This window comes from Artemia sp. Qi Xiang Cuo, chromosome 15 (assembly GCF_049724085.1).
Source record: "Artemia sp. Qi Xiang Cuo chromosome 15, ASM4972408v1, whole genome shotgun sequence".
NCBI lineage: Eukaryota > Metazoa > Arthropoda > Branchiopoda > Anostraca > Artemiidae > Artemia > Artemia sp. Qi Xiang Cuo.
Genome location: NC_142808.1, coordinates 4,429,871 through 4,450,253, shown reverse-complemented (window position 1 = coordinate 4,450,253; position 20,383 = coordinate 4,429,871). Strand labels below are relative to the sequence as shown.

Here is a 20,383-nt window from a genome sequence, read left to right as displayed (position 1 = left end):
ATGTTGCTAGTTCAAACTAGGAGACGAATTCTTCTAAATAAAAAATCGTGGCGAAACTTCAATAAAAAAAACTGAATCTAGACTACGAAAAAAGAACCAGTAAACCATATGAAGCTTACTATTAGGTCCAATGTACAAAAATGGTCTGTTTATCACTGCACACCAACAAAAATATAACCCCTTAAACATTCTAACCAATCTTGACCATTCTGACGAAGTCCATAACTATCCCCCATAACGAACGACTGCTTCTTAAAACTGCTAGAATACCAGGAAACTCTGTCTTTTATTTTGTCAGGACTTGAAGATTACTTACGGTCTAACTGGTTTTTCTGTTGAACCAACTAACTGGTTTTACGGTTCAACCAATTTCTTAATTGTAGATAATTTCGGAGACCACACTGCCTTTCCATGACGATAAAATAAAAGTTCAAAATAGGGATAAAATCCTTTTTAATAGAAAGCTTTACTACTGATGACGGTCACTGTATATGTGACCGACATATCTGGTATTTTTTTGTGAATTTTCTATACACTGTCTATTAAAAATTATTTTATTCCTATTTTGAACTTTTATTTTATTTCTTAATTGGTTGGCTTATCCATACAAAATGTGAAATAATTTTCGAAGAAAAGAAAGGAATAAGCTCAGAGGGAACTGTAAACGAGCAAAAAGGACGTTTATCCGATAATTAATTGGCCTAGGGGTCTAGCACCAATCACAATAGATAACAATCCACTTTAATCAGTGTTTTGAACCAGTAAAGTTTAATCAGATCATCCAGTTTTGGTAACAAGGTCCCAAGGAATGAACTTACTACAATCAAAAATAAGCTTGTAAGGATATGACCCACTGTTACGAAATATTAGACGAAAAAGAAATTAAATTTCGTAGTGAAATCGAAGTACAGAAATTTTACTTCAGAGAAAACTCTTAAATAACAATGGAAAATGGCAAAAGCAAACGTATATAAAAGGAAAACGGATTTTCGTCGATACTACAGTGTGTGTCGTCCATGACGTCCAACAGTCTGTTTGACAAGCTAACCTATCCCTACAATTCTTGCTAGCCACATCTTGTAGATCGAGAGGAAATTTGTTGTGTCTTACTGATTATATTTTACATGTATGTAAGTATTACACATTTCTTAAATATCTAATAATATATTTTTCAAAATTAATTTCCTACATAATTTTTAAGTTTCATTTGTGGATTTCTGAAACTCACCGTCTTCTTTAAATAGATTTTTAATATAAAATAACTGTTTTAAACTGGATTTCAGTGCAGAATAATGCTGCTGGCTGGAGATGCACCGTCCTACAGACAGTTAAATGGAATCAGGAATACACTTATTCGCCAAGACAAGCAACAATTTGTGGATAAAAAAAAGCTGACGAGCCAGAAGATGCTACATGAAAACGTACAGTCATTTCACTTTGCAAATATGTCCTAGACCTCAGCTAGGATAAACCTCAAAAGATAGGCGCAGTTAAGTCCTTCTCTCGGTAATGCTTGAAGACGGAAACTTGCAGTTCCTTCAGTGGAAACTGCTCTTTGCAAAGCTTCTAAACGCCGAAAGAGTCGTCGTCAAATCTACCCTAATAGAGCCTGCTCAGCAAACGGCACGTGAAAATATACCAGACCCTGACCCCCTTCAGTAGAATCGATACAGAATCTTCTGTGGAGAATGAAATGCAACAAGGCACCTGAATCGGTGCGGGTCACCGTTGAGCTTCTAAAATTCAGAGAAACAACTATGCTGCTTTGGCTGCATAGGGTGCACTCCGTGCTGGAACACGAAGGGTTGCAGTTCGGTCAGTGGCTACTGCACTTCGCAAAGCTTCTAAACGCCGAAAGAGTCGTCGTCAAACCCACCCTAAAAGAGTCTGCTCAGCAAAAGGCACGTCAGCAAAATATACCAGAACCTGATCCCCTTCAGTGGAATAGATACAAAATGCTCTATGGAGAATGAAATGCAATGAGGCACCTAGAACGCTGCGGGCCACCTTCGAGTTCCTAAAATTCAGAGGAACAACGATGCTGCTTTGACTGCATATGTTGCTCTCCCTCATTTGATAGCCGAACTTACACCTCAAGAATGGGATAATCATCCCTCTATGGCAACACAAAGGTAATAATTGTTTGGATTATAGAGGAATCACCCTCTTGTTATTGACCGGTGAGCTACTTGCCTTCGCGTTGCTTGATAGAAGTGTTCAGTTCCTCCGTAAGTGTCCTTCGCGCCAGATTCACGACCTAGCAGATATTCATTGTTCGCCATGTCATTGAGAATGCCACTGAGTTTCTACCTACTACATACATCGTCTGTATTGACTTCAACGCAGCTTTAAACTTGTTCGATCGTCGTTCTCTTCGGCTAACGCTTTCAAATACTATCGGCTGTTCCAGGGACTCTTCATTAGTACTAAAAGCTCCGTCCAAGTCAGTGGTCGTTGACAGCCGCTGTGCAAAATAAATACGCGTACATGGCAAGGCTGTGCTACTGCTCCCGAAACTTTAAACTTGGTGATAGACAATGTTGCGGATTGAACGATGAACTGGCTCTTCTTTGTTCATATAGAATAGATTTTATCCGATCTTGGCCACGCAGATGCTATTGCCCCAATATGTTGTTCTGCAGCCGAACTTGAAGAATCCCTTAAAGTGGGACTAAATATTAGCTGGTGGAAAACAAAATAATGACCATCGACCTGGCAGATAGTACCGCCAAGTCATTAGCCTTCAACGTATGTGGGCGCGCTGCCGAAGTTGTCAAGTCATTCACCTACCTTGGATATATCATTATAGACAACGACTCAATGGAGACTGAATTTCAGCGGTGTATTGATAAAGCCGCGTCAATCGTGGCGCAATTATGTCGTTTTCTGTGGTGAAAGCGCAACATCAGCCGAAACCCAGAACTACGAATCTTCAACACCCCACTCAAAGTCGCTCTATTCTGCTGAGTTCTGGGAGGCTGTTGCTTCTGTTCGTGATTAAATAGATCTGGCCCAAGCATAGTTTTTGAGGCAAATAACAGGTATCACTTGGTACAACTTTGTCACGAACACTTGACTGATAGTATTAACAAATCAGACCCCAAAAATCTGGTCAGCTCGCCGCCTGAAGCTTGCCATTTATTCTGTTTGTCAGCAGGAACAACCAGTACAGTGGCCCAGTACTCAATTTTAATCGACTGCACATGGCAGGAAGTGCCCTTACGAAAAGCCCTGGTTAAGATGGAGGCACAGCATTACCTGACATCTCTCCACCATCGGTACTAACCTTTAAGAAGCAGTTTTCCTTGCACCGGACATTTCAGACTGGAAGCGAAGAGTCACATCTTTCTCTATGCTCGATCACCAACCGGAGCAGCACTTCAGGTAAATCGAGGATTTCTGAGTCTCCCACGTTATAAAGAATATCAACTAGACAAACATAACTTCCTCTGTAATAAATAAAATTGTTCGTTCATGGAATGAAGCGTCCTATCTAATCTTAAAAACAAAAACATGTTTATTCAAGATCCTTTCACACTATTTAAGGATTTCTGAAGGTATTTTGAGCGGTCATATTCTGTGGAAAATTAACCTGACACAACTCATTTTCGCCTAGTTGTTTCCTAGAAGTTGCGGCTGAAATATATTTCCAATAGTAACTAGCGGCTCAGTTACATCTGCTTTGTATATTTACTTACGTGTCATGGAGTTATTGAAGAATGAAAGCCTAATAAAAATTGGTTTACATTTGTTCATTCCTTTTTCGATATGAAGTAAAAAAAACTTTCCACAAAATAAGTTTTTCGAAAAAAAAAGGAAAGAACTCAATTAAATCAAAAATGAATAAAAATAGAATCAAATAATCTTCAAAGCATACAACTTCCACAAATCAGTATGAATAAATAAATGAAACCCAAAACTAACAGGAAATTAAAATAAATAACAGAGTTTAACTCAAAACAAGCAGAAATTAATATGAGTAGGGTTCTAAAACCCTATGCTTTCTAAAAGCCGAAATATAATTTGTACTTTACTGAAAAAGTTCAAATGAATTTACTGAAAAAAAAAATGTTAGTTGTCAGTTTAATATACATATGCAGATATTTATTCCTTAAAATCTTAATTAATGTTTGATTTCTTAAAGTTATAAAAGTGAAAACATTTAAAATAATTTTTTCAGTAAAATATAAATTATATTCTGGCTTTTAGAAAGTATTTAAACCCTACTCATATTAATTTCTGCTCGTTTTGAGTTTGACTCTGTTGGTTCTTTTAATTTCTGTTCGTTTTGGGTTTCATTTATGAGGGCTTTGGGGGGACTGTCCTCCTCAAAGGTATAATTTCCAAATATATCAACTACGTTTAACAAAATGGCTATCTCAAAATTTTGATTGGATGTGTCTGGGGAAACGGTGGGCGTGGAAGGGCTGTTAGATTCCTTCCAATCATTGTCGGCAATTAAAAATGACACAAGCCCTTCCAAATTACAATCGAATGAGCTCTTTTCGAAATGTCTACGACAACTCCTTCGATACGAAGTGCCCTGGTCTAAAACCAAGAAAAAAAAAATAATACATTGTGCCAACATCGTTCTTTACTTAGGCAGCGCTATTGCGCTGCCTATGATATCCAGTTTATATATTTTCAAATTTATTAATGTTTGAATCTGTTTGAAGGACGGCGATTACGTGTATTCTTTCCGTTTTGACGTATCATATTTTACTATATTTGAAAGTTTTAAATGGTTTAGCTCAGTGAAAAGGAATTGTTTTCCATAACTCGAATAACCTTGATATCTTTTTCATTTGCATAAGGCTTGGAGTATCCTGCATAAATATGGCATCAAATTAAGCGTAAATTGATAAGAACCGACATTTTTGAGAAAAATTAAAGCCAATATGTTGTAACTAACTACAAAAACGATTGTGATTCAAAACACTTTAAAATGTGCTTTCAGAGAAAAAAAAACTTTGGATTCTTGAGAGACAAGTAATGCATAAAAAATTAAAAATCAACGGTTTTCAAGAAACAATTAAATCATTCTTTTGTACTTTGAAGTTTTCGTTTTTTCCCTACGTTTTGACTGAATAAACCATAATTTTCTAACGAGTCGACCTTTTTAATTACTTTATTATTTCAGCGGACGATAGGTTTTATTACTACGACTTGGACTACAATGACACGGAGAATCCGCCGTATACAATAGATGCATCAAAAATGGGAAACATGGCTCGGTTCATAAACCATTCAGTAAGTTTTATTAACTATTAGACTGGCTATGTTTAATATAGACGACTAAACATTAATCAAAAGATTGTAGACAAAGACTTAATATATATATATAGGGTAAGACACCCAGTAGTCGGCCACCTGCCTATTCTCGGACAGAATGTTACTAACAGGGAACCTAGCTCTAGGCTAATGTGCTTAGAAAGTTTTTATACACTACTATATTACTATAAAGGAAGTTTTTATGCACTACTATGGATACTATTAGATATCCATATGGATATCTAAGTGACCTGGGAAACCAGCTTTGTCTTTGTATAAAAACTTTCTAAGCACATTAGCCTAGAGGTAGGTTCCCTGTTAGTTACATTCTGTCCGAGAATAGGCAGGTGGCCGACTACTGGGTGTCTTACCCTATATATATTCATACTTTTTGCTGAAAGTTGCACTTTTTGCTAAAAGTTGCACTTTTCAATATTTTTGTTTAAAGTAGTGCCTTTTAAAATCTAACATTCAAGAAATTAACTTGCTCATTAGCAATCAGTTTCCCTGTAAAAAAGCAACTTTTTCTCCGTTTTGTTGACAAGCATTTTCGCAACAGCATCTAACACATAACATACTAACATTTACATTCATCCATTCTTTTCTTGTGTTAAAACAACAAATAGACGTTACATTATAGATTGCAGACAGTATTTTGAGTTTTTGCTCAGTCATACTTTTGATAGCTATAAAGAAAGAAATATGGTTGAATAGGTATACAAAACATAGACAAACTTTATTTTGAAAAGGATTGGTGGTAAAAATTATAAGGAGTTATGTTAATATAAGATAAGCAATGCATTATTAAAATAATATGGGAGGGGAGCTTTAGGGTCCATCCTTTTCCTGAAGATGTAGACTAAAAAATACATTCTTAAAATTAAAGATCTTAAAACCCGTAGTTATCAAGAAAATAGATGCTTGATTTCTAAGATGGGCTTTACCGCTCCATGGTCGGCTATCTAACGATTCCAGGAGCACTGGTGGACAAAGGCGCACTATAGTGACTGCAAATAGTGCCATTGCAAATGGTAAATCAAGGTGGTGCAAGGTTACAGCTGGAGAAAATGGAGCCGCAGGTTGTTAAATTAGTAGCAGACCAGGCTCATCCTTTTGAATAAATGATTTTGAAAATTTAAGCTCTTATTGTATTACCTTTCTTCTACGAGTGATGAGAATTGAGACTATATGTAGATGTAGATAAAACTAATAGATATAAAGAGTAACTATAGGGGGCAACAAATATTATTTGAGCTATATAGATTGAGGGTGGATCAATATTTTCTTTGGAGAGCTAAATTGTATGTTTCCTTGATAATAGATGCATGCACCAGACAAACTTGAATTTCAAAGTACACCAAAATACGAAGCCTTTTTGAAACTTGCTGCCTAATAATTCTGTTTCCACCGTCTTACTGAAAATTGTTAGCTTACATTTGGATGTTGAAAATTAAGTTATATTTTTTTAATTGGTTAAGTTGAAACTCACACACTCGAGTATACCTTAAAAATTTGGCAGAGTCAGGGTGGGCCCAAATAATAATAATAAAAAAATCAGGTGAAAAATCTACTAAACATAAAAATCTGCGAAGCTAAAATCCATGGCACCAAATAGCTTAAGAATGTTTAGCTCTCATTTGAAGCTATAGTTGGTTTTGTAAGTCAACAGGCTGTTCATGTTAAATTTAAAAACATGTATTTTCCAGAATCTAGTTTTTGTGAAACATTTTTATTTATTATTAAAGTTCTTGAAGGGGAGATTCCCCCGCCCATCATTCAACCCCCCCACAATGGACGTTGCTGCTAAAACAGTATTTAGCACCATTCTTTTATCCAGTATTTAGTTGTCGGTTCTCCCAGTGTCGTCTACTATTTGGTATTAACAGTATTTAGTAACCCGTTTTTCATTCATATTCAAAAATTGATTTTTGAACAGCACTCATTGCTAATTCAACGTCTGCCTTGGTCCACTTCTAAATTTTATCATAATGCTTTTCAACATAAAACTAAACCCAATTTATTAGTAATTTTATTTCTACCAGAATTTTCTATCTCCTATAGCTCCGAAGATTTGCCCTGGTATCCACACGGGGGGAAACATTTCCTCGGTCTTTTGCACTAAAACGTATTACCAACATCTGGATATTACATACCAGGATTTCTAGCGTCATGTCCAGCAGAAAATACGAGGGGCAAAGATCACTGGTATATTTAGGATTTCCCTTTGTGGTAAGGGGGGGGGGCAACTAATAGCATCCGGAAGTCCAGAAACTTATCAGCAACTTAGTATATTACTTTCAAAGTCCCCTTTTAGAGTTTATTTATTATTATTCTACTAAAAACGAGATAAAATGATAGTTCAATTAACCAAATTGAAGAGCTCTAAACTTGCTAATCCTTGAATCAGACAAACACTAACTACATCTTATATTTTAGTCCGTTTTGACCTCCCGAAGTCGCTTAAAACATTGTCAATATGCACCTTGACATTGCATTTGATAGACATGTGCGCAACACCGTTCAATCTGCCCTCTCCTGTCTAGTTCTGGAGGTATGTTTTAAGCAGCTTTAGCTTGGTAAACTAACGCTCTGCAGATGTCGTGGAAACATAGAAAATACAATCAAGAGTGAATGCATAGTTGGAAAAAAGCGGTTGTCGCATGTACTAAGTGTTTTAGAAACTATTCGGACAAAGAGACTCGCCTATAGACCTCCATTTGGCTTGCCAGACAGTTAGCTCAGCAAGGAGGTTGGTCTCAGAGAAACAGAACTGCTTATATTTCTGCAGCTTCGTCACAGCTTCAGCTAATACATCATCAACAATTCAACAAGCGAACAGAGGTTAGTTTTGAAATGCCTTAGCACAGTGGTAAATAAATTTTTATCGAGTTCTTCGTATACCTGCTCGAGGTATGGGGAGTCTTTGTAAAAAAGAGCAGTGTCTGAAGGGAAGAACAACCGAACTTGGTGTCTTGGTATTAAGGTGGGTGTATCAACACTTTATGCTGTCTTGTCTGCTTTTCCGTGAAAAGAAGGACAATCGGCTTCCACTAGCCCTTTAGTACATACTTGCATAAATCGATATGTTTATATAAATCGATAGATCTAAATTTTCCCTGCAGGGAAACGGAAGTTGACACCAGAATCGAACTCACTTTTTTAACAGGAATCAGAAAGAAAATTAAGATTAATTCGGTAATGGCTGCTACCAAGGAGTTCGCTTTCGCCATTAGACCTGAATCGGATTGGTTGTCAACAAAGCTCTTCAGTACTCCAACAAAAGCATGAGTAAGATCCAGAAAAGTGAAATACTATCATGCCTTTCAACCTACCAAGTGTCACAAAAGTGAAGGAACTGTTGCTTTTTTGAATGCAGCAGAGCAGAAGCTAATGACTTAGTTCGTTTGAGGGAATAGGAAAAGAATAACAACTTCTTACAAGTATCTATATAGTATTTTAACTAAGTCCATTCTGGAGGCCTTCACCATGGCAAGGGTTAAACAGTACGTGTAAATGGCAAAAGGATACTGCTTTTGTATCTCTGTTGTCGGAACGCCAAAAAACTGTCTTCTTTTTTGATGATTGTAATAGAAACAGACAACAAGAACAAGTTGTTGTTTAGAAGTTACATCACTCATCTCATTAGCCAATATAGAAAAAAACATTTCGCAATTTCCGCTCTATTCAAAATAGCGTCCCGAATGACATTGCATATACTATCGATGATATCATTCTGCTCTAGAGGAGATTCATATTTTGCGCTTTTAGTGGAGGATTCGAAATGTTCTCGCAATTTTGTGTTTCCGCAATCCGTCATCAATCACAACAACCCTCTGAATACCCAATCATTTTCAACACTTTTTGTAAGCAAACACTTTTACATTAAGACCTCGTAGGGATAGTCCATGAAAAGTACAAAATAGAATAACCTAACAATTGGTCTTAACATTTCTTGGTTTTTACTCCTTTCCTTGTAATTTTGCAAATTCAATTGCTGGTCAATTGGAATGCCTTGTCATCTTGTATTTTGATAAACATCATAGATTTTTGTACTGCAGTAAAATGATACTGTCTTTCATCATGATGCTTGAAGTCAGCGAGAGCATCTTTAAGGTCTGTATATGACCTCGGAACTAAGCATCCAAGCGTCTAAGGTGACCTTTTACTGGTGTCAGGTTCTGGAAATAGGAACCAGTATTTATAGAACTGACTTTTTTGGGGGGTAGGGGGCTGAACGCCAACCATGAATACTTTTGGAGGCATGTACTTTGAAAACGATGACGTTTTGTCACTATCCCCTCAACATCCTGGTTAACTATTTCAAGAAATTGAAAGTTCTTTCCGGGTTGTCAGTGTCTACTCACTAAGTTCTACTTTCAAGCATCAGAAATCTGGTCACAGTTATCAAAGGACTCCAGATAAATGTCAAGCAAAGTGATTATGGGTGCAGTGACTGAGGGGTCTTCAAAATGTTGGTCTATTCCATGAAAAGGATTATTATTGTTTGGCTTGAAGTTATTCTAATATTTTATGCGAATTATTTTGAAAAGTGGGATTAAATTCAAAGAATTTTTGAACTAAAGTATTTAAATATTTTTCAGAGATTGAATCGTGAAATAGATTTTTGAATCCAATGAATAATAGGTGTTTTGTGTGGCTCTGTTAATCAACATCATTTGTATTTTTTCGCAAAAATGGCCAAAGGCCATCGTCTAAGTCCTCTTCCCTTTCTGCTAATTTGAGTGTTCTTTAGCACAGAGTTCTGACGCCTTCTTCCTCAGACCATGACCAAAAAAGCGACCTAATTCATATTCTTACGTTTTATTGAAATTTAACTGTATGAAATTTAACGCTACCGAGTCCGTTAATTTTGAGTTGAAAATCGAGTATTGTGCAGTAGGCATCCAAACATGGCTAATTGTAGAAAAAAGCGAAGACAGATAGTCCGAGTAATTGAGAGGCAAAAATGTTTTAATGGGACGGGTAAATGGCGGGAGTAAGTATGACTCTTATTGGACATGTACTTGTGTGTTACTTTTTGGAAAGGCACGCTGGTCTAGAGACTTAAATTCTAAAATAGGTTTTCAATTCTTGTAACCTTAAATGCTGCATAATTCTCGGCCATGTTTCGTTTTTTATCTCGAGAGGCCAATTTCAAGAGAAGATTGGAGAACTGATCCCAGAGTTGCCGCTCTCTATGCAGGGCTTAGGGCTTAGGAGAAAGGGTTTGGCTAAAAAAAAAAATGGGAAAATGAACCAACGGCCCCAGAAGATAGGGGACAAAAAAGCAACTAATGTTGTCCAGCAATCTGATCTTGCTTACCTTGACTTATCAACAATCCTCTTCTCTTATTCAACAAGGATTTTATGACACATATTGTTGGTTAAATCGAGCAACAATTGTGCAAGCAGTTTTTTTAATTTATTTACATTTTTTAGTTTGATTTATGAGATAAGAAAATTGGTAATTTTTAAGTAGCCACTGTAACTCTAGTTCTTGTATCCATCTTCATTTCACCCAATCTTTCCATAGAAATTAAAAGACCCGCCCCTTTCTGTGTGTTTTGAATTTGGGGGAAAATGACCAGTTAGACGATCAACATTTTCATTTCCTAAAAATACTAGGTAAATAAAAACTGTAAAAAAAAATACTGCGCTGTGCAGAGTAGCTTCTCCGATAGAGTTACGGACTTGTGGCGACTGCTTTATAACTACAAAAACTTATAAGATTTTCTTAATTCTCTGAGGTACTAAAGAAAGTTAGTGTATTACTACGGTTAGGATTTACTATTACACTATTCTATTAAAATTTCCAGTGAAATAAGGTATTTAAACCGTTTATGATTTCATGATGGCCTACATAGTTGAAAAAAGTTGTACGTCTACACTCAATAGAATATTAATCTTGACTACTAGTGTCAACCCAGTACTGTTATAGGGCGAATCTTCTTCAGTCTTAATTTTAATCTTTCTCTGGCATTTAAAAAATGTGAAAAAGGGAAAATATTGAATACAGCTACAAAAAAGGCCATTCATTAATAATCCCTTTGACTGGAATGGTTTTGCCAGGAATGGAATAAGCCGAGTACATTCTACCCTTACCTCAACAAGTTGAACATTAGGAGTCAAAGCAACATCTTCATCAATTGCACGCAATGTTTAAAAAAAATAATAATAAAGAGATTGTGGGTTGTTTCGTTTTGCCATTAAGATGCCTGTCAATATATACTGTGCTTTCTTTTTAAATATGACTGAGTCACGTCGAGTCAAATACTAGTAACGAAGCTTACGCTGCTTTCATTCTGATCAAACGCAATATAATTAACGCAGAATAAGTATGAATAAGACTTACTGGAGACCTCAGCAAAATATTATAGTTACTTACTTACTTACTTGTACTTGTTGCGGGACCAAACGTGGACGCCTCATCTGGTATCTAGAAAACTACGTATGATTGACTCCCATTTGTCATGATCTTGTGCCAGCTCTTTGGCAAAACGGAGCAAGCAGCTGTCCCACTTTTTGCCGAACTTTCAAAATCCGCCAATGGGGTCGAGGTCGTTTTTGGCAGTTGTCCACCAATTCTTCAATTGAACGCCAGGTCACCTATGCCTATCTGGCAACGGGGCAGTTAGAAGCACTTGCTTTATAATGCGGTCATTGGGTCTTCTAAGGACACGACCAAGCCAAAGCAGTCTTCTCTGTTTGACAATCATGGCGGCGGGTTCGATGTTATAGGCGCACATCAACGTTTGAGATTTTATCGGAGTATCGAATCCTCAGGATTTTTCGTAAAAAGCGGTGGTCAAAGACTTCCAAATGATGGAGATGTAGCGCCTTCATTGGCCAACTTTTGACTGCATACACGATAACAGATCTAACAGCCGCTTCATAAACATAAATTTTTGTCTTCATGCTGATCTCTCACCTGGTCCACAAATGGCGGCGGAGTTGTGAGAAGATGGCTTGGGCTTTGTTGATTCTGTTCTGTACGTCAAGGTCACAGCCTCCACGAGGGTCTATTATTGAGCCAAGATAGGTGAAGCTATCGACGTTTTCCAATTCTTGTCCGTAAAGCACAAGCTGATAATCCGACCGTATATTTAGGTCCATGACTTTAGTTTTGGGCGTGTTGATCTTCATACCCAGTAGCTGAGAGAAATGTGCTATTTCGTTTAACATTGCTTGGGCAGTTGCTGGATCAGCAGCAAGAGCGTCGATGTCATCCGCGAAGTCTAGATCTGACACGCTAATGCCCAATCCCATAAATGCACCATCAAAACTCGAGAGTTCTCTCTAGAATCCAGTCTATACAGTAGTTAAACAAAACAGGGGACAATATGCACCCCTGTTTTACACCACTTTCAATATTGAAGGGCTCAGTTTCTTCGCCCAGCACTCTTACAGTCGATTTACAATGGTCGTAGTAGGCCTTTAACAGCTCTATGAATTCAACCGGCATACCATCTTCCAACATGATTCGCCAAAGGTTTTCGCGGGTTACAGAGTCGAAAGCAGCCACAAAATCAAGGAACATGTTAATTATGGTCAGTGCACCCTCTCCCTCTTCGAAATCCGCACTGATTTTCACGTGCCCGCTTATCCCTTGCTTCCTCGAACCTTTTAAGCAAAATCATGGTAAATACTTTGGTAGCCATAAAAATGCGTGATATCCCTCGGTAGTTGCGGCTGTCGCATTTGTCCCCCCTTTTAAATACTGGGATTATTACTGACGCATTCCAATCAGACGGGAAGGCCTTCTTCTCCCATATCAAACTGAAGAGAGTTTCTAGTTGCTCCGTTACAACGTGTCGCGAAGCCTTGTAGACCTCGGGAGGGAGACCATCTTTTCCAGGATAGTTATTGTTTTTTAGCCGTTTGATCGGGTTTAGTATCTCTGAAGCTGAAGGTGTTCCCATGTTGATTTCATATGGTGGTCTTTCAGCTGTTGGTGGTAGCATCGGCGTTGGATCTTGCCCATCTGTACTTGGATTAAGCATGTCTTTAAAGTGATTCTTCCAGTGATCAAGTTTTCCTTTTACGTCAGGGATCACACTTCCTTGAGTGTCTTTAAAGGGACCAGCGATATGTGACTATTTTAGTTGTTTCTTTGAGGGTTCTATACAGCCTTCTCAAATTATTATTTCTGGCTGCTTTTTCCATCTCTAAAGCAACCACATCCCAAAATTATTGGCGGTCTTGACTTAAGATTGTTTTAACCTGTTTGCATAGCGACTTTTTTACTGCGATTGATGCGTTTGATGCCTGTCGCCTAGCTTCGATTAGCTTTACAGTTTTCTCTGAGACGTAGTTTTTCCTCTTTTTGCAGGGGCATAGCGGATAATTTCACCGACCATCTTTTCAGTAGTGTTCCGGAATTGTTTCCATAGGTTTGTAGGGTCTTCATCACAGTCTGTCAGGCTTGTGAACTGGTTCTATAACTTCAGGCAAAAGTGTTCTTTCACTGTTTGGATTTTCAGTGTCTCCACGTTTAGCTTCCTTTTTGGGGGTTGTCTCTTCCTCGCGCTCAACTTTAGGAGTATTTTCGCACCTATAAGCGTATGATCGTTTCCAGATTTTACCCTGTTCACGTCCCTCTGTAAGCTCGAGAATCGATGACTGAGGAGCGCCAACGCTGACGGATCAATGTATGGTCAATTTGGGTAGCTGTGGAGCCATCTTTTGAGCGCTAAGTTATCCTTTGATAGGGTTTGTGTTGGACCATAGTGATGGTGATGGTAAGTTTTTGAGATCTCGCGAACTGGAGTAGTCTATCCCCATTGCAGCACCGCTGGCCGTAAGTGGATGGACCAACAATATCGTGAACATTGGGGTCTGTCGGGCCAACACGGGAGTTCCAATCACCCGCTAAAGTTTGGAAGTCTCATTTGGGGCATTTTTGCATTGTAATCTCCAGGTCAGTGTAGAAGGAGTCCTTAACAGCATCCGTTGCCACTCTCGTTGGTGCATAGACAGCAATGATAGAGATGTTGGATAATCTTCCTTTAAGTCGTAGTCTGGCTATTCTCGGGTTCACTGGATCCCATGCAAGAAGAGCTTTTTGCGCACGGCGGCCTATCATAAAGCCGACTTCATGGTCATTGGATCCATCATACGCACCAGAGTTTAGGAATAAGTACTAGTTGTCGGAGTCACGGACTGGTATGGTTTCTTCAGACACTCCGTTCGATCTTGTCTCTGATAGACAAAAAACGTCTGTTCAGTCACTGTTCATTTCCATAGCCATAACTAGCTTTGTTGATTCTCGCTTCGCCGATCTCATATTCCAGCGATAAACTCGGAATTCACCCTTCTGTAGATTTATTTCAGTGGGAATATCTCGTACACTTGTCGATCTCGCCGCTATTACAGGGAGCGGGATCCCGTCGCTTACCGGGGACTCCGTAGTAGGCACAGCATATTTGGGAGTATTCATTTCTTCAAAGATGTTTTTTGTGAATTTAATTAACCGGCGGATCCCCTCCCCCTTCGGCCCCTCTACATTTGTAGGGGCTTGCTCCCCCCCCCCCTCTAAATACGCCACTGGTAAAGATGGCTTTGGAAGGGATTTTCTAATTTTGTTTTACATTGTCTTTGATATATGAATAAATTTTCATATTTGCAAAACAACTGACGTGTTATATGTAAAAAGTGTACGAACTTGTAAAAAAAAAACTAGTGATTTTGAGATTTTCGTTTTAGCGACTCAGCCCCCCCCCACCCCCAGCGTACCTTTATTTGCCTCGTTTATGTGACATTTTCATGTCCTTTTTCTTTTCTTTTATGATTATAATATTTTGGTCATGCCCTCTTTTTGCTTTTGTTGTTATTTCGTTAATTTTTCTTTTTTTAAAGTGTGACCTCGTTTTTGTTTACCTTTATTTATGGGACATTTTCTTGTCATTTTACTTTCTTTTGCGATTATAACATTTTGGTTCTGCCTTTTTTTTTTTTTCTGTTGTTATTTTGTTATTTATTTTTATTCTTTTAGTGTGACCCCAATTTGATTGTTCGCTCCGCGTGGATTGAGACCTTGGATCCTGATGTGCCAAGGTTAGTGCTCTTCTCCAAAAGACATATAAAAAAGGGTGAGGAGGTTACCTTTGACTACAGGGGGAACTATTATTCTGAAAGGAATAACAATCAAAGCAACGGGAGCCCAGAGCAAGAACCAGCAGAGATTGTTGAGCAAGAGGCGACAGAAGAAGGCAGTTCGACTAGCAGTGACGTAGTTTCAGTAGCTGGAAGCTTTAAGTGTGACTGTGGAGCTGAGAAATGTGGAAAAACTATAACATGTTGAAGTTAAAAGCTTTTTTTGTCACTGGGGAATGCACATACTTATTTATGCTCATAGCTCATTTCTTGGTAATACCTCGTAAAGGCTGTGAAGTTGTATATCACTTTGGTGACTTGAACACCTTCTAGAAATCTTTCCAGTGTATCTTTGAAAGAACATTGTTTTCCAAGGTGTATTTTAGAAGTTTCAATTTGTCTATTATAAAAAAAAAGAAAAAAAGTCAATATTTTTGGTGTTCCGCTGAAACACGATATTTTGAGGATAAAAGCTGGAATTCCAAAACCTGCACTATGGGGTAATTTCAGAGAAAAACAAACATTTGGTATTTTTTGTATAAAAAATTTAGAGAGACACCGAGGGACGGGGGGTGGGGGATTAAAGTTTCTGAAGACTCCTGTTGTGTGTACAACCCTTTGTGTAGTCGCCTATTAACTGCCCATACTTACCTAGGGCTATTCTTAATGTATATGTATGAATGGCTACTAGAAAGTGTAATATGTGAATGGCTTCCATGGCCTTTGTAAATATACTGAAAATAAAACATCTCTTTAAACTTTTGCAAAACTAGGGTACAATGTGTGAATTTAAACGGGTGTCTGTGCAGCTTTTGTGCTATTTTTAAATACAGAACACTGCAGAGACGGAAATAAATGACATATTAATTTCATAGGGGAAGTGGGAGGCCGGTTCATATGGTATAAGAAATGAAGTATAGAAAAGTTCAGCAATTTTGCGATAACATTTGCAACAGAATACCGATGTAAATAGTATTTTACGTGTTTGATTCTTCGTTGCAAATTAATTTATGATTTACGAAAACGAGGGGGAATCTGCTCTCCCGTAAAATCAGTTGATTTTGCAAATTTTCCCGTGCTTTCTCGTACTCCCCATATATTTTTCTCCTTTTTGTTCTTTTTGAAATTATGCTCCCCCCCCCCCCTTCTTCTTGAAACGTCTGCCTCCAGATCCAACATATTCTTCTAGTGTTGTTTAACTTAGTGCCGTAATCGATCGTGAGTTTTATTTGTAGTTTTGTTCTATAATGATTCTATTAACTATTTTCTTGTAGGCAACACAAGTTGCCTACAACTTACAAATGAAGAAAATTGAATCTCAATTTGTGTGCCTGGACAGAGAAGTTACAGTGGGAAATTACAAAAACTTTCCTTCATAATATTTTTGCATTGAGAGATAAGAATAATAAACGCGTGCTCTATTGAAGAAGCACTAACCCGAGCTGAACAAATTGCTGAAACTGCATTTCAAGTAAAAAAAATAAAATCAAAGCCCGAAACAGGTTTACAATCAGTCATAATAAGAACAACAGCTAGAAACGATTGATAACTAGAAAAATAAAGGTTTTGGTCAAAAAAAAAAAATAGATACCACAATTTGAAAATAAAAATAAGAGCTCAAGCTGTATACAAAAAAACCAAAAAGAAATTTAATAATTATTTTATCTAATCACAAACAACTTAAAAAGAGACGAAGAAGTGTTATTTAATTCTGAACAAACATCAAAATATTGAAGTGTTCCGTGATTTAGGGGCTGAAGCTCTTCAAAATCTCATGGTAACAGCAATATCAGCGATTAATTTACGACTGCTGGGAGGCTAAGCAGGAAAATTTTACATTAAACTCATACTTGAAGTCATTTAAGATAATTTTTGACCGAAGACGTCAAAGGTTGTTTGGTAAAAATGACCTCGATTGAAAGAAAAATACTTTAAAAAAGACAGAAAAAAATGCAGTGATGTCATAAAGTGAGGCCAGTTGTCACATACAGTGATGTCAGTTGTCACATGGTGACGTCAATTTCACATATAGTGACGTAAAGTGACGTCGCTTGAAAGAAAAAGACAGTAAAACTTAGGTTATACATTTTCACCAGTGCAAAAACTTCAATTTTATTGTTGTTTTGCTAGAGGCCAAAGCGAATTAGTTACTCCAACTTGAAACTGAAGTGAATCAATCAATTGGTCATTTCAAGTTTGTTTATTCTAAAACTGACCTTAAATCTGGCTTCCAAAGAAAAATTGGACTGCTGTTACAGCTTCAAAGTATTTGAATGTAGACATAGCATGCAGACATCAGAAACATGAAAGGTATTTCCGTTCAGTGTTTGTCCCTAAAACTTCAAGGAGAACACGGTTTAACTGTTCACTCCTAAATGTATTTTTACGCGAAAGATTTCAATTTGAAAGTTCGATGATCTTTATCAGAACTCGAATTTGATGGAGTATTTCTTAGTATTTTTCAATCCTGCTTTCTCCATTTTAATTGCACCCTGGTGAAATAAACCGGTATAAAATTTCTAATCTGTTATCACCCCGAAGGTGGAGGGTTCCCAGGTGTGTTCAAGATATATGTTTGTGTCTTTTTTTTAAGTGTACGCGTCTTTTTTAAGATGGACTTGTTTCAACATTATCAGCGTCAAGGTGGGGCATGTCCTTTCTTTTGTGACAACACCAATAAAGCGTTTTTCGGTGAAAATTCTCTGCCAAAAGGTACTTTTTAAAATACAGGGGGGGGGGGAGGCTACATACCCCTTCTCCAATTGACGCCACTGTTCAACGCTTTTTTATAGCATAATTTTAATACACATTGTGATGTAAACGAATATTGTAAGTTTTTTCTGAAGTTGTAGCAATTAGAAAAAAATGTATCTAATGATATAAATCCTTGAATTTTTTTATAATTTAGTAGAAGAAGTGTTTCTCGCCTTTTCATCTTGAAAAATCCCACTGTCTTAAGTTTGCATTGTGAAACGTAGTTTTATTTTGTGTAAATTTATTAACCCAGTCCAAAGAGTATGGGTAATTAAAAAGAGTGAGAGCTGGTGCTGGTGCTAGTGTTAACGGAAAAAAACTTAGTGCCATCTAGCATTTGGTGACAATTGGCATTTTCTCTGTATAATTATAAGAATAATTAATTAAATTTTCGTAGTGGGTAAAAATTAGTGTGATAATAAGTGTTATATCTCAGTTCCTGACAAAAAACGGTTACAAAGCTAGAAAAAATGCCAATTGTTGCCAAACGGTAGATATATGGTTTTCCCGATACTAGCGCCAGTTTCCACTGTTATGACCCCTACTTTTTGACCCAGTTTTTTAGTATCATCTGATTTAGTTCTAGAAGCGACATCTTAATTCTAGAGGTGTTGATTTAGTTCTGTTGTCGTCTAAATGTTACTTTCTTTATATAAAAATCTTGGGCATCTATTTCTTCTTTTTCGTTAGAATGAGTTAACCGACTTTCTTTACGTTGTTAATCAAGCGAATTTTATGATCCGCATTGCAAATTATTTTTACATTAAAATGCTGATAATTCAGCTCGTACCCTGGGGGATGAGAAAATTTCAACGAAAAATTTGCAAATATTTGCTCTAAAAATAAGAATAACTATCCGTATCATTCGGAATTTTTCTTGTTGATGTAACCCTGAAAATATGTTTTTCAAAAGCTACTGTCAAAATTTGTATTTTATAATCATTTTTTTTTTTAGAAATGAAAGGCATGTTTTCCAAAAATTGTAACAAATTGTCTCGCTCTCTTTTTGAACGATAAGTTTGATGCATTTCTCCAGATTCTTAGGATTTGTCTTATGACATTTTTACACCCCCCAAAAGGTTTTTTTCCCCAAAAACGCTAACAGATGTCAACTCACGAGGTGTGCTACTGTTGTGAAATTACATAAGCGCAGGGAGAGGAGTTTTGAGCTCTTTCCCACTTCCCCCCGAAACCATGATTTTAATTTTTTGTCGTCTGATACATCGTATTTTCCAAAATATGTTCTACACAGGGAATCCCTTCACCTTTGACATTGAAACCTACCAATGCTTGTTGTACAATTTACTGTTTTATGCAAATAATATAGGTAACTGATCAGAGTGTAAACTGGTGCTTACTGTTTATGCAAATAGTATAGGTAACTTATCAGAGTGTAAACTGGTGCTAGTAGACTGGTGTTTATTGTTTGATGCAATTAGTATAGGTAACTTATCAGAGTGTAAACTGGTGCTTACTGTTTGATGCAAATAGTATTAGGTAACTTATCAGTGTGTAAACTGGTGCTAGTAAACTGGTGCTTACTGTTTGATGCAATTAGTATAGGTAACTTATCAGAGTGTAAACTGGTGCTAGTGACGACAAAAAAATATCAAGGACATCTAGCGTCTGGCGTTTCATTGCATTTTTTTCAGTGTATTAGTAAGAAAAATTTATTAACTTGCTGTAACCATGGGCGCCCGTATGGGAGGGGCAGGGGGGGGGGGGCTTCCCCCCCCCCTGGCTGAATGATGCTGCCTTATTTTTATATTTTTGTTCTGAGATTTCTATTATATAGCATTAAAAGTAGTAATTAGACGAAGTTTGCCCCCCCCCCCCTGGAATTCAGTTTATGGGCGCCCATGGCTGTAACTGGAAAAATTAGTGTACTAATAAAATAATAAGTGTCTGATCTTAATTTCCAACAGAAAAACGATTGCAAAAGCTGAAAAAATTCCAAGTGATGCCAACGCTAGATGCTGTTGATATATTTTTTTTGTCGACACTACCGCCAGTTTCCACTCTTTAAGTCACCGATACTCTTTGTTTGAGGTACATTTACTTAAAAAGAATGCCTGTAACTGTCGTTTGGCAATTTCTACTGAAAACCTCGAGTATATCTGCCTTTTTTTTTCGAGGGGCTAAAATCTCAGAACCATTCTTGATAAATGTCGTTATGACGGCATTTACTATCGTTATCTCAGGTCTGACAATTACCTTCACATTTCTCTAAACATTCTTTGGAGCTTGTTCATGTGCTAGTCAGGCC

General features: G+C 37.3%; 1 protein-coding gene across 5 annotated transcripts in view; it reads left to right on the top strand.

Annotated features, from left to right (window-relative positions):
* LOC148943250 (histone-lysine N-methyltransferase SUV39H2-like) overlaps positions 1 to 16,947 on the top strand; it is a 70,542-nt gene extending 53,595 nt beyond the window's left edge. For all 5 annotated transcript variants that reach the window (XM_089101037.1, XM_089101034.1, XM_089101033.1 and 2 more), the window contains exons 7-8: positions 5,141 to 5,250; positions 15,263 to 16,947. In XM_089101037.1, coding sequence (XP_088957163.1) covers positions 5,141 to 5,250; positions 15,263 to 15,571 — 419 coding nt within the window. In that variant the 3' untranslated portion in view covers positions 15,572 to 16,947. The remainder of the gene's footprint in view (positions 1 to 5,140; positions 5,251 to 15,262) is intronic.
* The last annotated feature ends 3,436 nt before the right edge of the window (positions 16,948 to 20,383 follow it).